The sequence below is a fragment of the Pezoporus wallicus genome, unplaced genomic scaffold (assembly GCF_028554395.1).
Source record: "Pezoporus wallicus isolate ANWC-B61680 ecotype Strahan unplaced genomic scaffold, APGP_CSIRO_Pwel_v1 contig_7344, whole genome shotgun sequence".
Lineage (NCBI taxonomy): Eukaryota > Metazoa > Chordata > Aves > Psittaciformes > Psittacidae > Pezoporus > Pezoporus wallicus.
This window is the reverse complement of record NW_026640533.1, coordinates 916,794-934,265: the sequence shown is the minus strand read 5'-3', so window position 1 is coordinate 934,265 and position 17,472 is coordinate 916,794. Positions and strand designations below refer to the sequence as shown.

At 44.9% G+C, this 17,472-nt stretch overlaps 1 protein-coding gene across 4 annotated transcripts in view; it reads left to right on the top strand.

The window, feature by feature from the left end:
- Positions 1-12,209, top strand: part of PSD3 (pleckstrin and Sec7 domain containing 3) — a 101,862-nt gene extending 89,653 nt beyond the window's left edge. For all 4 annotated transcript variants that reach the window (XM_057419365.1, XM_057419366.1, XM_057419367.1 and 1 more), the window contains 4 exons: positions 2,569-2,726; positions 3,608-3,752; positions 6,990-7,133; positions 11,584-12,209. In XM_057419365.1, coding sequence (XP_057275348.1) covers positions 2,569-2,726; positions 3,608-3,752; positions 6,990-7,133; positions 11,584-11,796 — 660 coding nt within the window. In that variant the 3' untranslated portion in view covers positions 11,797-12,209. The remainder of the gene's footprint in view (positions 1-2,568; positions 2,727-3,607; positions 3,753-6,989; positions 7,134-11,583) is intronic.
- Positions 12,210-17,472: the final 5,263 nt, after the last annotated feature.

Sequence of the window (17,472 nt, the reverse complement as noted above, 5' to 3'; positions counted from 1 at the left end):
CAAATACCATTCTCTGGTCTATCAAAAATGAATTTAGAAACATGCTGACTTCAGGTCAGCAGGATGTGGTAAAGTCATTCTCCAGGAGTCTGAGAGAGATGAATTCAGCGTGTCATTGCATTGTGTGCAGCACTTGCATCAGACTTCAGTTGATAGAAAGGTCACAGTTCTTTTTTGGCTTATTTGTTTCTTGCTACTGGCTTGGTCTAACTTTAGTGAGCTGCCTTCCGTTTCAGCTCAGCCTCCACACTGACACTGGCACATCAGAGCATGTGCTGTCCTTGATGGCATAAGAGATATGGGTGTTCCTGTGCCCCTAAGCATTCCCTGCCAGCTGGAAAGAGTTGGAGCCCTTAGAGGTGGAATTTTAGCAGCACATTCATGTCCTTCTAGTCTTCTCTGAGGCTGGCCAGCTTCGCAGAGACATTTCCGGTATGCTGATCAGTGCCTTTGGAGAAGCTGGCAGAGCCCCATCTGTCAAGGTAGATTGCAGCCAGCTGATCCGGTGGGATTAGCAAGGATTAGTGTGAATGCTGTCTGTGGGTAAGGAGGAGTTCTCTCAGCCAGGACTGCTTCTGGGACTGCCCAAATGTGGAGTTCTTCTGGAACACGATTGGACACCAGAGTAGGTTGTGGACATAGGATGCGTCTCACAGAGGAAGCTGGGAGACAACAGGCAAGGTGATAATTGACACTGTCGCTAGGCAGTAACTTCAGGAAAGCCAGGATATTTCTCATGTTTCTGAGGTCTGTGTAAGCTCATTTCCTGGCCTTGAAGTTTTTCCAGTCCCCCTGTACAGTAGAGCGAGTCATTTCCCCCCCAAACTATCAAATAAATCGGCTTTTGAACTCATGAAGGAAGGGCATGACCTGTGGGCTTGTTTTCTCCATCTTCAAGATGGGGCTCAGCCAGACGTTAGACAGCCTTCTCCAGTTCTTGTCCTTCAGCTAGAGCCTTTCCCAAATCTTCCTTGAAGGAAGTTTAGAGAGTGCTTTAAGCATGAGCTCAGTACGATGTGGAGATCCCTCCAAAGGTTGCTGGGACTCAAGCTACGAGTGAGGAAGGACATTTATCTTTGCTCTCTTGAAAACTCCTTTTGCCACACATGTTAAAGTTGAAGGCCACCCTTTGCTCATCTGTGCAGCAGTGCTCTGCCTTTCTGCTAGGCCTGCCAGATCTGTGATGGGTTGTGTCTTTGTCTGGCCCCAGGTGGAAGTGGTGCTGCAACAGTTTGCTGGTTAGCTGCATCTCCTCAGGTGAAGGGTCTGAGCAGCAGCAAGTCCTGAGCCTGCAATAGCTGGGTCTCTGTGAGGAAGGACGAGATGAGCAGTATGCTCTGTCCTCCCTTGTAGGAGATGGTCGCTCCATCCATTAAAACTCATCCTGGAGAGCCCTGACCATACACAGTCTGGCTGAGAGCGGACGCCTTCAGCAGAGGTGTAGTTGGCCCTGGGTGCAGTCGTGGTCTGCATGCTGTCACATTAAGCCCTGTAAACCAGTTCATGCATGTTAACCACCTCCTTTTCAGCATGGGTGCCTCCTTCGGTACTTAAGCTAGTGCTGTCCCTGCACATGCTCTATGACCTGCACTCTGTTGCCTGCTAAACCCCATCTTGTAACTCTTGTGTTCAAGTAGAGGGATCAGTAGTTAACCACACGCCTGCAGGGAACTATTCCTCTGTTTTGCAGCTGTCACACCCCCTCCCTTGGTGGGTTTCAGATGAGACTGATTTTTTGATGTGATAAGGGTAAGAAATAGAGTCAGTTGCAGATTGCTTTGGTCTGTCCTTCAGAAGCTAGGTGCATGCAGCATTGCTTGCAAGTGACTTTTTCTCGGAAAAGGTCCTGACTTTCCCAAGCCATTTATAGTCAGGTAGGCTTTGAACTGGACTTGTGGCTACACCATGTTTGTACCCTCATCCAGGTTCTGTAGCTCAAGAGATCAAAGTCTGCTCCCAGGCTAATGCTTGCAACATAGAGAAGTTTGACCCCCTGCTTTTGTCATCTGGTGTTAAGAGTGGTGCTGTTGAGTGAGAAACCTGGACGGTGCTGTGCTTGCCATTTGCAGACCCTGAGTGGAGAGATTTAAAGGAGTTTGATGTATTGCTTTGTGGAGATTGATGATGAGGATTCTCCTCTGTGTGAGGGCCTGCCAGGAGGACATACAGATGTAGCTGGGAGAAATAAAAATTGAGCAGTGGAAGCTGAGAACCCAAGCAATTGAGCAATGGAGGTGGGGAACAGGCCATGAAGGATTCCTTAAATGAAGGCTAATAGTCCACAGCTATTGTGATAGTCAAATACTCCCTGTTTACTCCTCTTCCTGTCAAGCAGATAGTGGAACTACTTTTCTCATTTGCAAAGAGATCAAAAAAACAGAAGGAAAGAGAAAAGAAAAGGTGTTAAAGGTAGTGGAAACCACTCTCAAGTGCTCTAGTCAGACTTCATTCATTTAATGTACTTTAGTACTATTTATGACTATGGAACAAGTTTTTTTTCTAGATTAAGGAAAAAGGGGTATTACATGGAGAAATAAGATGCCATTTTTCCCCTGTTAACTCCTGCAGGATGAATATAAGCCAGAAAAGGCTTTGTCAGAGGAAGATCTGAAGAATGCAGTTAGTGTGCATCATGCACTGGCATCCAAGGCAACAGACTATGAGAAGAAACCCAATGTCCTAAAGCTTAAAACAGCAGATTGGAGGGTCCTGCTTTTCCAAGCCCAGTAAGTGCTCACTTCTGTTTTGTGCCAGTCATTGGGGAAAGAAAGCAGTGCTGAAGGAGGGATAAATTCATTCCCGAACAGGTTAAAGCAGAGGTTTAAGAGGTTGAATCTGTTTATTTGATCAGAAATAAGATTAAGCAGTGATTTGATTACAGTGCAAAAGTAGTTCATGAGAAAGAAGCATCAAGTTTTAAGAGGCTTTTTAATCTAGCTGAGAAAGGCATAACAAGATGCAGCAGCTGGAAGCTGAAGCTGCAGGAAATTCAATTTGGAAACAAGGCACAAACTTATAACAGTCAGGGTGATTAATCATTGAAAAAAACGTCCAAAGGCAGTCTTGGATTGTCTGTCTCCTGATGTCATCAGGTCCTAGCCGGATGTCTTTCTAGAATATATGCTTTGGTCAGAAACAAAGTTACCACTTAATACAAGAATAATTTGATTAGGATCTTCAGGCTGTGATATCCAGACAGAACAGATGACCCGTCTTTTGCTTCTGACATTAAAAACCTGTGCATCAGTCTTCAGCATGAGCCCTTTTCTACTATGATTCATGTGAAACCTCTTAGAAATCTGTGGTGTCCAGCACAGCTAAAACCTTAGAACATACCTCTGAATCAGGACATTGGTTGTTTCTGTTGCCTGTGTCATTTGGATTGGATTAGGAAAAATGTGTGCTAGGCTGAGTTATGGACCTAATCACGAGCCAGTCTATGACTGAGATACCTGACACTAGCTGCTTGCAAAGATAGATCAGAAGACTGAGCAGACTCTAAGACTTGTCCAGTTCTGGTTATTTTTGCTTTTAAAATGCCATTGAAGGGGTGGGAAAGGTAGGGGAGGCTGAGTCAACACATGCTTAAAATGTGTTTCTTCCCCAGGAGCCAAGAAGAAATGCAGACCTGGATCAATAAGATCAACTGTGTGGCTGCCGTCTTCTCTGCACCACCATTCCCAGCAGCAATTGGCTCTCAGAAGAAGTTCAGTCGTCCGCTCCTGCCAGCCACCACAACAAAGCTATCTCAGGTGAGCTGTCTTTATGTAGAGGGTAGGTGATAGTGGTTTCTCTGACTGGCAGGAGACTGGATGGTTGTCCTCGGCATTATTTTGAGGCTGTTGCCACTAGCATTCCTTGGAGAGGTAGGCTTGCACGGTAAATCTCTGCTTATTTCCTGATGCAAGGTTTGAAGTGGGGAGAGAGAAGGAGCAGACTTGAATATAATTGTTTTATAGTTTTGAAGAAAAGAAACAATCACCAGTGTTCCTAGTATCAGATGTAGAATTTTCATTCCATGGTTATGGCTCTGCAGAGGACATTTCAAATACTGTCTGGTGGGTTTTTTTGAATATGCCTGTTTATTGCTACTCATTTCAGGAAAAATGGTCTTTGGCTTATTGAGGTGACAAAAGGTGAAAGCTGATGCATCAGGCAAGCATCAATTATATTTGTTCCACAATACTTCTCCAGCTCTTACCAGCTCAGGGACTTCTTGTTTGATGTATATTTATAAACTGCGTCTTACGTGAGCATCTTTGGTCTCCCCTTGTGATCACATAAGCTTTTAGCTTCTGCAGCATCCTGTAGCAGGGAGTTTCACAGCTCTACTACTTCTTGCACGAAAAACCACCTACTTCTGCTTGTTTCAGACAGGCTGTGTCTGATGCTTGTGCCCATAGCTCTGTGTACTCTAGGAGCCGTGATGCATGCCTGCATTTCTTCCTGCACTGGTAGGAACATGATATTGATTGTGTTGATCAGGTTGACAGTGGCAGGGGTGACAAGTCCTTGGTGATCTAGGATAGAGATCTATCCTAGGTGTAGACTTTATGAGTAACCTCCTTTAGTTTTTAAAGTCATCTGCCCATTCTGGATTGCATCTTAAATCCTTTTTTTTTCTTTTTTTTTTTTTTCCCACCATCTTTATAGCTTAGCAACACTCCTTGGAAACCATTATCTCATAATCTGCATTTCTTTAAGAGGGTGGGGGTTTTTATGTCGCCCCTGCTTTTTCCCTCTCTGTAGCAGTAGCCTTTCCTCTAACAGTGTGGTGACCACCTTTCCATCTTCTGTTCTGGGTTAAAGTTTGAAACGTGTCTCATACAGTATAATATAACTTGTCTCATCCTTGTGGTTTTACCTTTTGATCATGCATACCTTTTTAAAAATACTGTATGGTGCTTCAGTAATTTACCCCCAGTCACCAAAAAAAAAGGTTTTTTACTCACTGTTGTTCTGTGTGATTGTTCCATTTAGCACATTGTTTCCTAGTCTCATTGTTTCCATTTAATCTGGAAAGAAATAGAACACAGCCCTGTGGTTTGTGTCTTGAAGAAGGGGAGACACGAAAAGTGGAATAAGATAAGCTGTTTTAGCTAAAGGCAGAAGAATGTGAAGTGTTCAAAGCAGATGAATTCAAAGGCAGGCAGAAACATGTTTGCTTTTATCTGTCAGTGTGGAAAAGCTGCCAGCAGGCTGCTTCTCATTTGGCAGACAAAAAAAAATATGAATTGTCAAATCCCTGTGGGTGCTGTTTAGGATTTTGTGGGCCAAATCATGATGGACAGAACTTCTTCAAAGGGCCTGTTCCTGGTCAGGCAAAAGTCAGTATGCAGTGAGAACCTAACGTGGGTGTGGGAGAGAGGTAGGACGTGACAGGCTCTGCGAGATCATTTTACCAAGTTTGCTTTCAAAAGCAAATCAGTGTCTGATCTTGGTTAGTCCAGCTGAAGAGGGATGTGACAAAGCTATATATAAAGGAGCAACCAGTCTAGAAAATATCTACTAGGGTTTGGGGCTTTTTTTCCACCTTTTTTTTCTGAGAATGTGCATGTACACACAAAAGCTACAAAGGCCTGATGCCCTGGAAATTACAAGTGCCAAATTAATAGCTGTTCAAAGACCTCCCATCATCGGGTTATAGAACTCACGGCAACAGGATGTCACTGGGACCTAAGATTCAGCACAATGTAAAGAGTGATTGGGCCCTAATAGAGAGAGCAAGCATATCCAGGGTAGTTACTAACAGCAACAAGAATTTTTGGCAGCCAATAGTGAGTGGTTTGAACCCTACCATGTATAGACGGGGGCAAATTATCCCACTTTTTTTGCTTTGGTTCTCTTGCAAAAGAGTTGAAACCCAAGATTAGCTGGGGCTCAACTATTATCCTCTGTAGAAGTTTTCCATCTTTCTGCTCTTTTCCACAGCTCCAGCTCAGTGAGCCAAGAGGCTCTGTCCCTGCTGTGACTCACAGTGTGGTGCAGACATGTCCAAGCTAGGCCTGAAGCTGCAAGCTGCACAGTTACACCATGGGGGGACAACTACTGGCAGCTATCCCCTCTTCTAAGGCTAGGTGCATACACAGGACCTGAGCTGGGTACTACCTGCTGTTAGGAGTCTGGCTAGGTCACTGAGATCTGCATAATCATGTCTCTATTTTGGATTTACCTAATTCAAGCATAAATTCAGATCCAAGCCTACAAATGGCCAGAAAGCCATGCTGCAGGAGCTGGAAACCTTCTGAGCAGAGGGAAGGTTAGCTGACAGATGGACTGGAGGAAGTGAGTGGGCCTGGGATTATGATAAAGGAAATTGCCTCTAAAGGGGGAGTAGTAGCTCTTCACTTTCTGCAGCTGCACAGTGGGATAAAGGCTGGTAGCAGCTCAGTAAAACAAAATACCTTTTGGGGATTGGACAGCCCTTCCTCTTCTGGATGCACTGTATTGTTCTGAAGAAATGGAGGCTGCAGACCAGAGAGCATTTGGCTGTGCAGAAATGGAAGAAACCCTGACTTCATGTCCTTTCTGTCCTGGAATGAGCTACTTTTACATTTCAAAGACCTGAGGCAGGATGTTCACCTGTCTGATTCTGTCCTTGGTCTGACTGCATACACAACAGCTTTAATTAATTTGCCAAAAAATGTATTAGGGCAGGAGTGTCATGTTGTCAGTAATGCTCTGCAGCAAGCTGCTTCTGTTGCTCTCAGCAAGGTGAGGGATGACAGGTTTGCTATCCTTCCCAGTGGCATCTGCTAGCTGCCGAGTTTTTCTGCAAACTTGGCCACTTTGCTTGGGTGCCTTTGAGAGAGATGTTGGGGACAGAGCTCTGAGATAACAGACCTTATCAATCTGATTATGATTAGTTAAAGGAGAGAAGGAGAGAAAGAAAAAGAAACTAATTGGTATTGTACAAGTATCTCTCTATTTTCCTATGCTTATCAAATATTCTAGATTCTGTCTCTTAAGTGCCTAACATGTTTTTCAAGGATGACCAGCTGAAGTCTCATGAAACTAAGCTGAAACAGATCTCCAATGAGCTTGCTGAACACCGTTCCTATCCTCCTGACAAGAAGCTCAAAGGCAAGGAAGTAGAGGATTACAAACTGAAGGACCACTATCTGGAGTTTGAGGTATGTATGGGAAACATGAGTACTTTTACTGTTTGGGTTTACTTTTTGGATGAGGCAGCTGGTCCTATATTTTGGATACAGTTTCAACTTAGGTTTCAACTTAGGTTGTGCATTTTTCACCTTACTTCGCCAAGGAATATGTTCTTATCAGACAGATATGTTCCAACAATCCCAGCAGCTGGGATGCTGCTCCTCTTTCTGATAAGAACTTCCTGGGACCTTAGCCATGAATTTAGCTCCTTAACCTGCAAAATCTGGTGTACATCAGATGTATCTGTTTGAAGAGATGATAAGGTCTTCAGGCAGGCGCTGTCTCACACTGCAGGACTATGCATTGCATTCTGTCTTGGCACCTCAGTCTTCACAGAATGACTGCATTCTTCAGTAATGCAGATCATGATGATTGTCTTCCATTGGTATGTTCTGAAAGAAATGCTCTTCTAAAATTACTGTCATAGGCATGCCAGATCAGAGCCATTTGTGCTGTGTACCAGTGAGTGAGCTGGATGTCAGGATGAGCAGGAAAAGGGTAGAATTAAAGATCACAGGACTGAGTGGTGCAACTTAGGCAGCTGCATTAGGAGGTTGTTGTGAGTATTTGACAGCAGCTTTTGTCCATCATAGTGTCTGCCACACTGTAGGTCTGTGTGGGAGGGGCTCAGCAAGCAGTGGGTGCCTGGTATTTTTCATTCCGGCATCTTTGAGTTTTCCCTCCCAGGAACTGCAAGTCAGTGTTGCCTTGTGACTGAAAGGATCCTACTTTAGATAAAGGCAGTGCATGGCAGGGAGAATCCATAATCAGAAGAAGAGGCAGATAAGACGAAAGTCAGAGAGACCACTAGAGGCAACAAAAGCCTCTGGAACTGAAGTAAGCCTCCTGCCACGTGTTATATAAGCTGGAGAAAGAAAGACAAGGAGGAAGGTCCAGGGTAGTAACAGGCTTGTTGGCTGCCCCTCTGTCCATGGGAAGATGATGACGCAAATTCTCCTGAAAAGCACTTCAAACACATTAAAGACAAGGAGGTCATCATGAGTAATGAGCATGGCTTTATGCAGGCAAAATCATGCCTGACTGACATGATAGCCTTCTACAATGAAATGTCTGGTGTGATTGGTGAAGGTAGAGCAGTGGATGTTGTTTGTTCTTGAATATAACAAGGATTTTGATATTGTCTCTACTAGCATCCTCGTAGACAAGCTGATAAAATGTGGACTTCGAAATCGACACTTAGGTGGTTTGGAAACTGGCTGAACAGTCAAGATCAAAGGGTTGTGATCAATGGTGCAATGTCAGTTTTGAACACAGCACTTGGATGTACAGAGCAAGCCTGTACATCTGTACACTTTCCTTCTATATGGGGTCTTGTGCAACTTGGGAGAGCAAAGAGTTTCTTGGGTTTGAGTCCTTGACAAAAAGTTTACTTCAGTCATTTCTAGAAGCACAGTGAGTTAGGGTGAAATGTAGATGATTTTAGAAAGATTGATGGAGAAGGAGATAGTTGTGAAGTTTTTCCTGTTTTCTGTCAATTTTATCATGGCAGTCTTTAGAGAAACATTTCTCACGTACCTTAGTGCAAACCAGAACCATTGCAGCCCAGGAAACAAAAGGTACCTTCTTTCCTAGTGAAAACCTTGAGCAGCAATTGAACTGTGCAATTCAGGCATGTGATCAGCACAGCAGGAATGCATGTCTGGGTGACGATGATGATTCAAGGTACTGATATGCAATGCTGTGTTACCTTCACACTTGGAGCAAAATTTGCAGGCCATGCTGAGCTATCAGTGGGCAGTAAAAAAAAAACTAAAAAACCACCCAAACCAGAGGTGAGCTATATGAAAATCCTGAATGGAAAATTTTCCCAGGTTTTAGGGTTTTCTCACCTTCCCTTCAGAACAAAATCCTGTCAGGATGAGGCAGGAGGTGGTGACAGACCTTGCTGCATTAGGTCAAAGCAAAAGAGCAAGACGCAGATGGGGCAGTATTTTGTACTTGGCTCTTTCAGGCTGAGACTGTAGACCAGACCTTGCATCCATGTACAAAGGGGCATACTGGTAGATTTCCAGAAGCACATCAGAAGGGCCTCTGAGTCCCAAAGGAAGCAGAATAGTCCCAATAGAAAAGCAGAAACCAGATTCCTTTTCTGCAGGCTCTTGTAATTCCCCCTTTTTTACACCCATTAGTGTTCCCTTCATTTTTATTTTGGATGAAAGACAAGTGAAATGGTGTTTCCCCCTGAGGGCAGGTGAAACAGGAAGCACCTGGTTCAGGGATGCAGCAAGGAGTATTTCTTCTTGCTGGTGTGTTTACTTGCCCACACCAAGGAAGGAACATTTCTCTTTGCTTGCTGTGGGAACAAGTACTGCTCCAGATGATGGTTGCTCATTGGAGGAAATTAATGATTTGAGAGAGATCTTTTGAATGCTGTCAGGTGAGAGGTGAAGATAGAAATTTAATGGGTGGCTGTTTCGTCTCCTCTTTATTATATGCCCTTGTTCTTCAGAGAAGACGTTGCAGAAGCTTTTGAGTAGTTTAACTTTTTTTTTAAGTTTTGTGGGTTTACTTTCTTGACAGAATTTTTCAGATTAATTTCTTTTAAGGAAAATTTTCCACCAGCTTTAGTACCTACCTTCAAATGTGAGATCACCGAAAGAGCAAGCTTGTTGCAGTTGAAATCAAAATAGAAACTTCCAAATGCATGGCTTAATTGCAATAGAAATCACGGGCCTACAAAGTCCATTGGCAGACTTGCCAGGCAGAAACTGCATTAAATTTCTATTCTGAATGGTGGGTCTGTTGACCCTGGTGGCGTTTACTGGACCAACAAAAAGTGGAAGTCCATACAGTGGTAAAGTCCCTCTCTATCCTGATGATCCCAGGCTTAGAGCATTGGCTTGCCTTTTCTTTTGCAGAGGTGTCCTGTTCATTATATGCTGAATCGTTCATCAGCCCAGTGCATCACGACCAGGGTTCTGCTCACTGTTTCTCTGTTTCCTTTTTTATTGAATGACACATCTTACCTGCTTTATATGTTTGTCTTTCATGTTGTGGAGCTGGAACTCCAGATACGGAATGGATAAGACTGCTTTTTTTATTTAATTTTTAGGTGGATTTTTTTATGATCCTCCTCTATGCGGTTCTGTTTACTCAAAGGACTGTTTGGAAACCCAGTCACGTTCTCTCCTTGTTTGTAATTTTTCCCTTTATATTCCATGCTTCAAAGCAGTTACCAAATTTTTTGACTTCCTGCCCTTCCTGCTTTTACCAGAACTTTATTATTTTATTATAAATAGGAAGAATTTTTCTTCAACATTTTTTCCTCTGTCAGGTACATAATAGTTTGGCTGCTGTTTTGCCACTTTGAAATATAAATTAGCAATCAGTATGGATGTTTACTGCTTCCATCCCTGACCCTAGCCCACTGAGATCATCTGAATTACAATGCCTGCATAATATCTTTAGTGGATATGTCAGGGACACATTTTTAAACAAATCCCTGGGAGGTGGGTTGCTTTGTTCTCAGGACCTCCTGCGCTAGCTTCTGTTTTTGAGGTCTTCTGTTAGTGTACCCTCATTTTGTTGGCTGCCAAGACGTTCTATGCAAAAAGATGGTAATTGTGGCACACAGCAAAATCTTCCCCATGGAGACGGAAAGCTCCACTCCAAAGAACAGAATAAATGGGGCACAGTAAAGTGAACTTTTTCCAATTGTAAAATATAGATGTCTGGACAGAGAGCAACCTTCATCATTCACCATGTGTGGCCCTGTAAAGGATACATACCTTCCTGCTTTCAGCCCTCTTATCTGCTCCTTTTTGTTAAGGTTTGGTCTTGCAGAGCATCCTCTCACAAGCTCAGTGGTGGCCAAGCCAGTACTATCTGAGTTTAGGAGTGCCCTTCTTTGGTTTCTCCCCCTGGGCTAAAGTAAGGAAAAGGACCTTTTTCTTCTCTGCAAAAGGAAAAGGTGGGAGTAGAGGGTTGCAGGGAAGCGCTGTAGCAAACCAGAGCAGGATTTTTGTTGTCCCTTACTTTGCTGCACTCTTTCTCCATGCCTGCGTGGGGCACGTAGCATCTCGGTACGTGTGAGCACAGAATATGACTCAGTGTGACTGTAGTCAGCAAGCTCTCTCTTGGCTTTGTTACTTGGAAATCTTTATGTGCTTCAAGTAGCTGAGAGCCACTGTTCAGTTTAGCACTGGGAATTGTTTGCTGCTGTGTGCCTCTAATTGCACAGCACCCCCGGGCTCAACCTGCCTTGAATCTTTTTTGTAGTGTGTAATTTACATTACCCACCATTGTTCATGTCCACATCAGGCACCATTGTTCCCATCCATATTAGGCTCTTGACTTTCTTCAAGGCCAGCAGAGAGCATTAAGTTATGGGTAAGATATCTCAAGTGCTTCTGCAGATTTTTTTGCAGGCTGATTCAGGTTTTTCTTTTAATTTCCCAGAAAAATCGCTATGAGACTTACGTCAGTCTCCTGAAAGAAGGGGTGAAGGATCTGCTGAGCGGAGGAGAGAATGATGCACCAGGACTGAAGAAATCCCACTCGAGTCCCTCATTGAACCAGGAGTCTCCAGTTAGTGCAAAGGTGAAACGCAACGTCTCAGAGAGGAAGGACCACAGGCCAGAAACACCCAGCATTAAGCAGAAGGTCACTTAAGGTGGAAATGAGAACTAGAGGAACAGCCATGAAGCAAAGTACCGGTGTTCAAAATTTTTCCATTTAATAACCTGTCATCACAAAAAAAAAAAAGTGCATCTGCCTGAATGGGGTGTTAGTGACATTTTCTATTGTATATTTTTGCTGTTTCTGTGCAGATTGTGGGAGATGTCTTTGCTCCTGCTTTGCTTTGTTAATTTATCATTTAGCAGTTGAAGCATCAGGACTTTCTTGTGTTGTTCTGTTTCTAAAGGAGCTTGGGAAGAGATAGAGCGCTGTGGCGTATATTCTGTCTCTTCCCCATTTATCTCCTCCCATCGGCACGTGGCTTTCATCTCTCGAGTCACTTGTCACTTTATTGACGTGGTGGGTGGGAAAAGTAACTGGACAAATGCTGCAGTGCTGTGGAAGAGAGCTGTGCAATCAGGCAGCTGCAGAAGGCTGGCTAGAGCTAGGGGTGCTGGGAACAATGTGAAGCATGTTGGTACTGGTACTTTGCAGCAGTAAATAGTCACTGTTGCTTATCATTATTGCATTGGATTGACCCTGGACCCACGAGCATGAAGGAGTGAAACCTGGAAACCTCTGGCAATGCTAGGATGACAGCATTTGAATAATTTGTTTGCTTTCTCACAAGCAAAGAGCCTTCTCCTGAGTTAGCAGACTGGGAGGTATCCAGACCTGTGCTGTCTCTGTAGTCAGGGAGATTAGGGATCTCTTGACCTCCCAGTCAGAATGCCTACCTGGGCTTTAAGTTTATTTGTGGAGGAGGCTGCTGTAAATGTCAGCCATTAGCATTGTATTTTAAAGACAAAAGGCCTCTGTGTAGTTTTTAACTATACGCTCTCACTTAGCTGCTATATAGAGCCTTATGATGTATTGTTCCCTGATGTTCCCCCTTCCAGGAGTTTCCGTGTTGGTGTGCACAGATAGGTGTTTGTAATTTCTCTGCTAGTGACAGAGCCCTTTGCCTTTTCTCTTCAGTAAGGGATTCTCCTCAGATCTCTCTTTTTCTGCTTTAGCTCACCTATAAGTGGAGGAGGCTGGTACAGACTGGAGAAGGGGACAGATGTCCTCACTGTGGGCTGGGTTTTGATGCCACACTGGTTACTCTGTGCCTGGAGGCCAGCACAAGGCAGCCTCAGCTTTGGCAGGTCTTGCTCTCCACCCACCACAAGCCAGCCCACCTTGCAGCTTCTGTGTACCCTGTGCCAGGCTCTAAGAAGAGAGCGTAGGACAGGGAATGGCCACCATGGATAAAGCTTTTTGTGGTTGAAAGCCTCCTGGTTTGTGCCACAGATCCCTCAGGGCCAGCAGTTTTCAGGCACAGGGAGTAGAAAGATGATGTAGAAATCATTTTCCTGCTCTTGACCCTCTCTCCTGGGTGGCATCGTGGCTCTGCAGAGAGCCCTGGCTCACCTGATACTTAACCCTGGGTTTTAACCTCAGGTTTGAAACTGGCCCACTGGGTGAGCTCAGACAGGTCTCTCTCATTGTACATCACCCTTCCCCTACATGCAGTACAACCAAACTAGCCTTTCTTTCGTTTGTTGCCAGGCACAACAAACCTGTGTTGTGCCTGGCACAGGACAGCCTTCCTGATGGATGTAATTCTTAGCACATAAGGAGGAGTCAAGATCAATGCAAGGATTGGTCAGAAACTCACTGGTGTTTCCAGCCCGAGTAGTCAAAAGACCCCACATCAAAAAAATTGCCACCACAGTGGGTTTGTGCCCTGCCAGACTTGCCAAGTGGTCCAAGTCAATTAATCTATCTTATTGAACTGCCAGTTCAGTGGGCAGGACAGGGAGTAATCAAAGAGAGAAGGACCATAACAGGCACCGCATGACTTGCCTCCCCCACTGAGGACCACCATTCAACAGCTTTTGCGGTGCTGTGCTCACTGTTGTCTGTAACAGAGATGTTGCACTTTCAAATGCTGAGGTGGTGAAGCAAATCAATCCTTGCAGTTGCTGCCCAGCAGAAAAACCAGAGGGACTGTTCCCATGTGTGATTGCTGGGACACATCTGGTATCTGCCACTGATAGAAGTCAGGAGGCTGGCCCCTAACCCTGCTAAAACTGCAGAGTCCTGAATAGAAACCATCAGTACTTACCAAGGGCTGGGGTGTTAGAAATTGTGCATGCTTACTACAGTGGAGCAAATATGCAGTCCTCTTACTGAAGGAAATGCCTTCTGCTGCTTGGAGCCAAATTGATGTGGTGCAGGATGCTGTGTTAAGAGACTCAGGGTAGACAGGTGCATGACAGTGCTTATTGGGAGGCATTGTTTGAATTAATCAAGTGTGGTAGATCAACAGCTCTCCAAGGGGAACAAAGCCAGATCCCTGCATGCTCTAGTGGTTTGAAGCAAGCAGAAGAGAGAGTAGAAGAAATTCATTCAGAGACCGCTGAATGCATATTTGAGAAGAAAACTTGTGCTTTTACAGAAAACAGTGTTAGTAAGCATGCAGAAGAAACAAAAAATAAATCTGGAGGTTTGTAAAGGGGCCTTGGTTGGCTGTCAGGGTGGGGTTGTCCAGTTGAGGATTTCAAAGACCGGCTGGAGTATGCCTGGCAAACCTCTTGTGATTATAGAATGCAGTGCCTTAAATGGCAAAGAGGTGACATTTGACTTTTTTTTTTTTTTCCCCTGCCTTTAAAAATATTCTTGTTGCTGTAGACTGCAGTTAAATTGCGGAGCTCCAAAAGAAATTATGTGTGTAAAATGCATTGCCCAGCTTTGACACAGAAACAGGATAATTCCTCTTCAAAGTCATTGCAAAGCAAATGATTTGAAACAATAAGAAAAGTCAAAAGTGAACTGAAAAAATGGTAATTTTTTTTTTTCTCCATTATTTATTCTGTGTTTCCATGTGCACGTATAAATGGATTAGGGTGTATTTTTTAAAGTCTCATCTGGGCTTAGCAAATGCAGTTCTTTCAGCGCGTGTCTTAGTCATTAAACATTTGAGCTTGGAACACTCTTGGTGAGACTGCTGAGGCATGCAGATTAATTTACTGAGGATTTTTCAGGTTCTGCTTAAGTTTTAATTAATGCCATTTCGCTCCATTGCTTTGCAAATTCTAGCCATTGCAAGCACCCATGTGAAAATGCACATGAAGCTGAGAGAAAAAGGTGATCCTGTTGTGAATGCCTATGGCTTCTGGACTCCCTTGGGAATAGGGTCATCTGTTAGGCAGTATGCAGATGGTATTTAACCATCTTCTGGTTGAGGACAGGTTCTGAGGAGGTCTTAGTGGTGCATCTTCTTGGGTGGCACTACTGAGGGTCTGGCCAGATAGCTTTGCATTGCTCTGCCTTTCTGCTGAAATGTTTGCTTTTAGCAGAGATCAGAGCCTGACCGCAGTGGCTGTGGAGCTCCTCTTGCAATGTGTAAGGATACTCTGCTGGTTTCCAGCCCTCCTCTGGGACTCACCATGCACCTGAACTTGATATCAGCAGCACAGCCTGCAGCTTTCTGGTGGTGCTCAGTGCGAACAGGAGTTACTGGCAGACCACCATGAGCGTGTGAGTGTGCAAGCCAGTGTTTGCGTCAGTGAAGCAGGGAGGTTTCATCCTTCCTTGTCATCTTCCCTGCTGCAGCATGCAAATGTTGCTCAGGCAAAGCTTCTGTCTGCGTGCTCAGAGTGGGGGATGCTGGGAAGGGATCAGGATGGGGCCAACGGCTTTTAGCATCCTCCCTATAAAGATGCAGACAGAGGTCTTGGAGGACCCATCCTGCTTGGAAGCACTTCTGATTGTTCACCCTCCAGGGGCTGGACCATCTCCTCACCTGGCTGAGGGAGGTGAGGCAGGAGAGGGCCTCGCTGGGTCTGCACTTGGCAGTAGAGAGGTGAGGGAGAAGGATAAAATTGCCTTCCTCATTCCCCGTGTGGTAACCAGAGGAGGTGAGATACTCTCCTGAAGCCAAAACCACACTCTTCTCCATGAGTCAGCAAGATGCAGGGGTCTGGTGGAGATGGTTTTTGTTCAGCAGGCTGCTAAAGAGGCTCTCTGGGCTGGCCATGTGTTTGTGTGTGTCTTGCAGATAAATCACTCATGGACCAGTGAACATGACTACAGATTTTAAATCCAGTATTTATGTTGTGTCTTTAATTGATGTAGAGAGATAAGTCAGCCAGCAGAGTGATTAATGCAGGGGAGCTGTGGGGGAACGCTGTTCAGCTGTGACGCCAGCTCAGACAGTTTTTCATCTGTAGCCAGCCACTTGTAAATGGTTACCAGAAGCTTTCTAAGGGCTTGTAACGGCTCATCCCTTAAGTGCTTTCCCTCTGATCCCACCTGCTCCTAGGATGCAGTCTGCCCACATTCTGAGGCTCTCCTGGAGCCCTGCTTTGAGCAGGAGTGTGAACTAGCAGACCTCCAGAGACTGCAATTGCTTGGTGATTTTTTCACAGCCTTAGTGCCTTCTGGTAACAAGGCTTGTGGTTCTTCTGGCCTGAAATAGTCAGCATTTTTGTCTTTCTCTGGTGGGGGAGTGAGGTTCTTGGTTCATTAGAGCAGCTTGTTTCGTGAGGAGGTGGATGTGGCAGTGAAGAAAGTCAAAGGTGTCAGGGTAAATCACTGGGCTTCTACAGGTACTGAATGGCAATATTCTTCTGGAAAGTGGGGAAGGCTTTTCTCTGCAGACAGTATACCACTTACTGTGTCTACATTCTCCATCACTAATTCAATTTTGGCCTTATCACAGTTAGTCTGACAGCTCCTCCTCCTTTTCTGTAAAGCTGCTCCTGTCTGTCATCTTAGCACCTCAGCTGCTTCTGTATAACAGGTCTCTTTCCTTCCATGCTTGCAGAAATCCAGAAAATTTGACTGTCCCATCTTGCCTTGAGAAAACCTGCTCTGAAGCAGTGCTGCGTTGAATGGATAACCCTGTGAACAGCTTTCTCATTCTGCTCCTTGGTAGCCTGGTTTCCAGCCACAGTTATAGCTGGGAGGTGTGAGACAGAGTTTCAGACTGCTGTAATCCTCTAGCGTTAGCTGCAGGGATACAAGGTCCCCCTCCCACACTCAGACCAGACACTTGAGACATTCCTGGTCTCCTTTCCGAAAGTCTTGGAGGCAGAGGCAACCCATGCTGTGGGGAAAGTTTGAAATGCTGTTTTGCAAGGAATTGGGAACTTTGCAAATCAGGCCATACATCTTCCAGCCTTTGCAAGTGGGGAAGAAAAGAAAAATAATTAAAAGAAAGGCCATTTTAACCAGTGTCCCTCAAGCACAGAGGTATCCAGGTTATCAGAATCACCATCTGCTGTTGCAGAGACAAAGGTAGTATATACACTTTATCTCCAGCAATCTTACAGCTTGCTGCTGGTTTAAACTTTCCCTGGTATTGCTCTCCCCAGGCTCTGGGATGTCACATCTGCTCTGAAGAGGGCAGTTATGAAGTCCTCGTTTCTCCTCAGAGCACAACCAGAGCTCCTCAGCGTGTGCCCCCAGGCTCCATTCACTAGGCTGCCTGGGGGGCTGTATCAGAAATTTCTTTGAAAGAGCTGATCTGTGCTCTTCAGAGGGTATTTTTAGTGCATACAGAAGCAGTGTGCCTGGCATCTCCTCTCTCCCAGAGGTCTCCCAGCAGCACAGGTGTAGTCTAGCAAGCTGCTTCACCTGCAGCTTCTCCATGTGGGACATGAACATTTGCTGCAGCTGCAA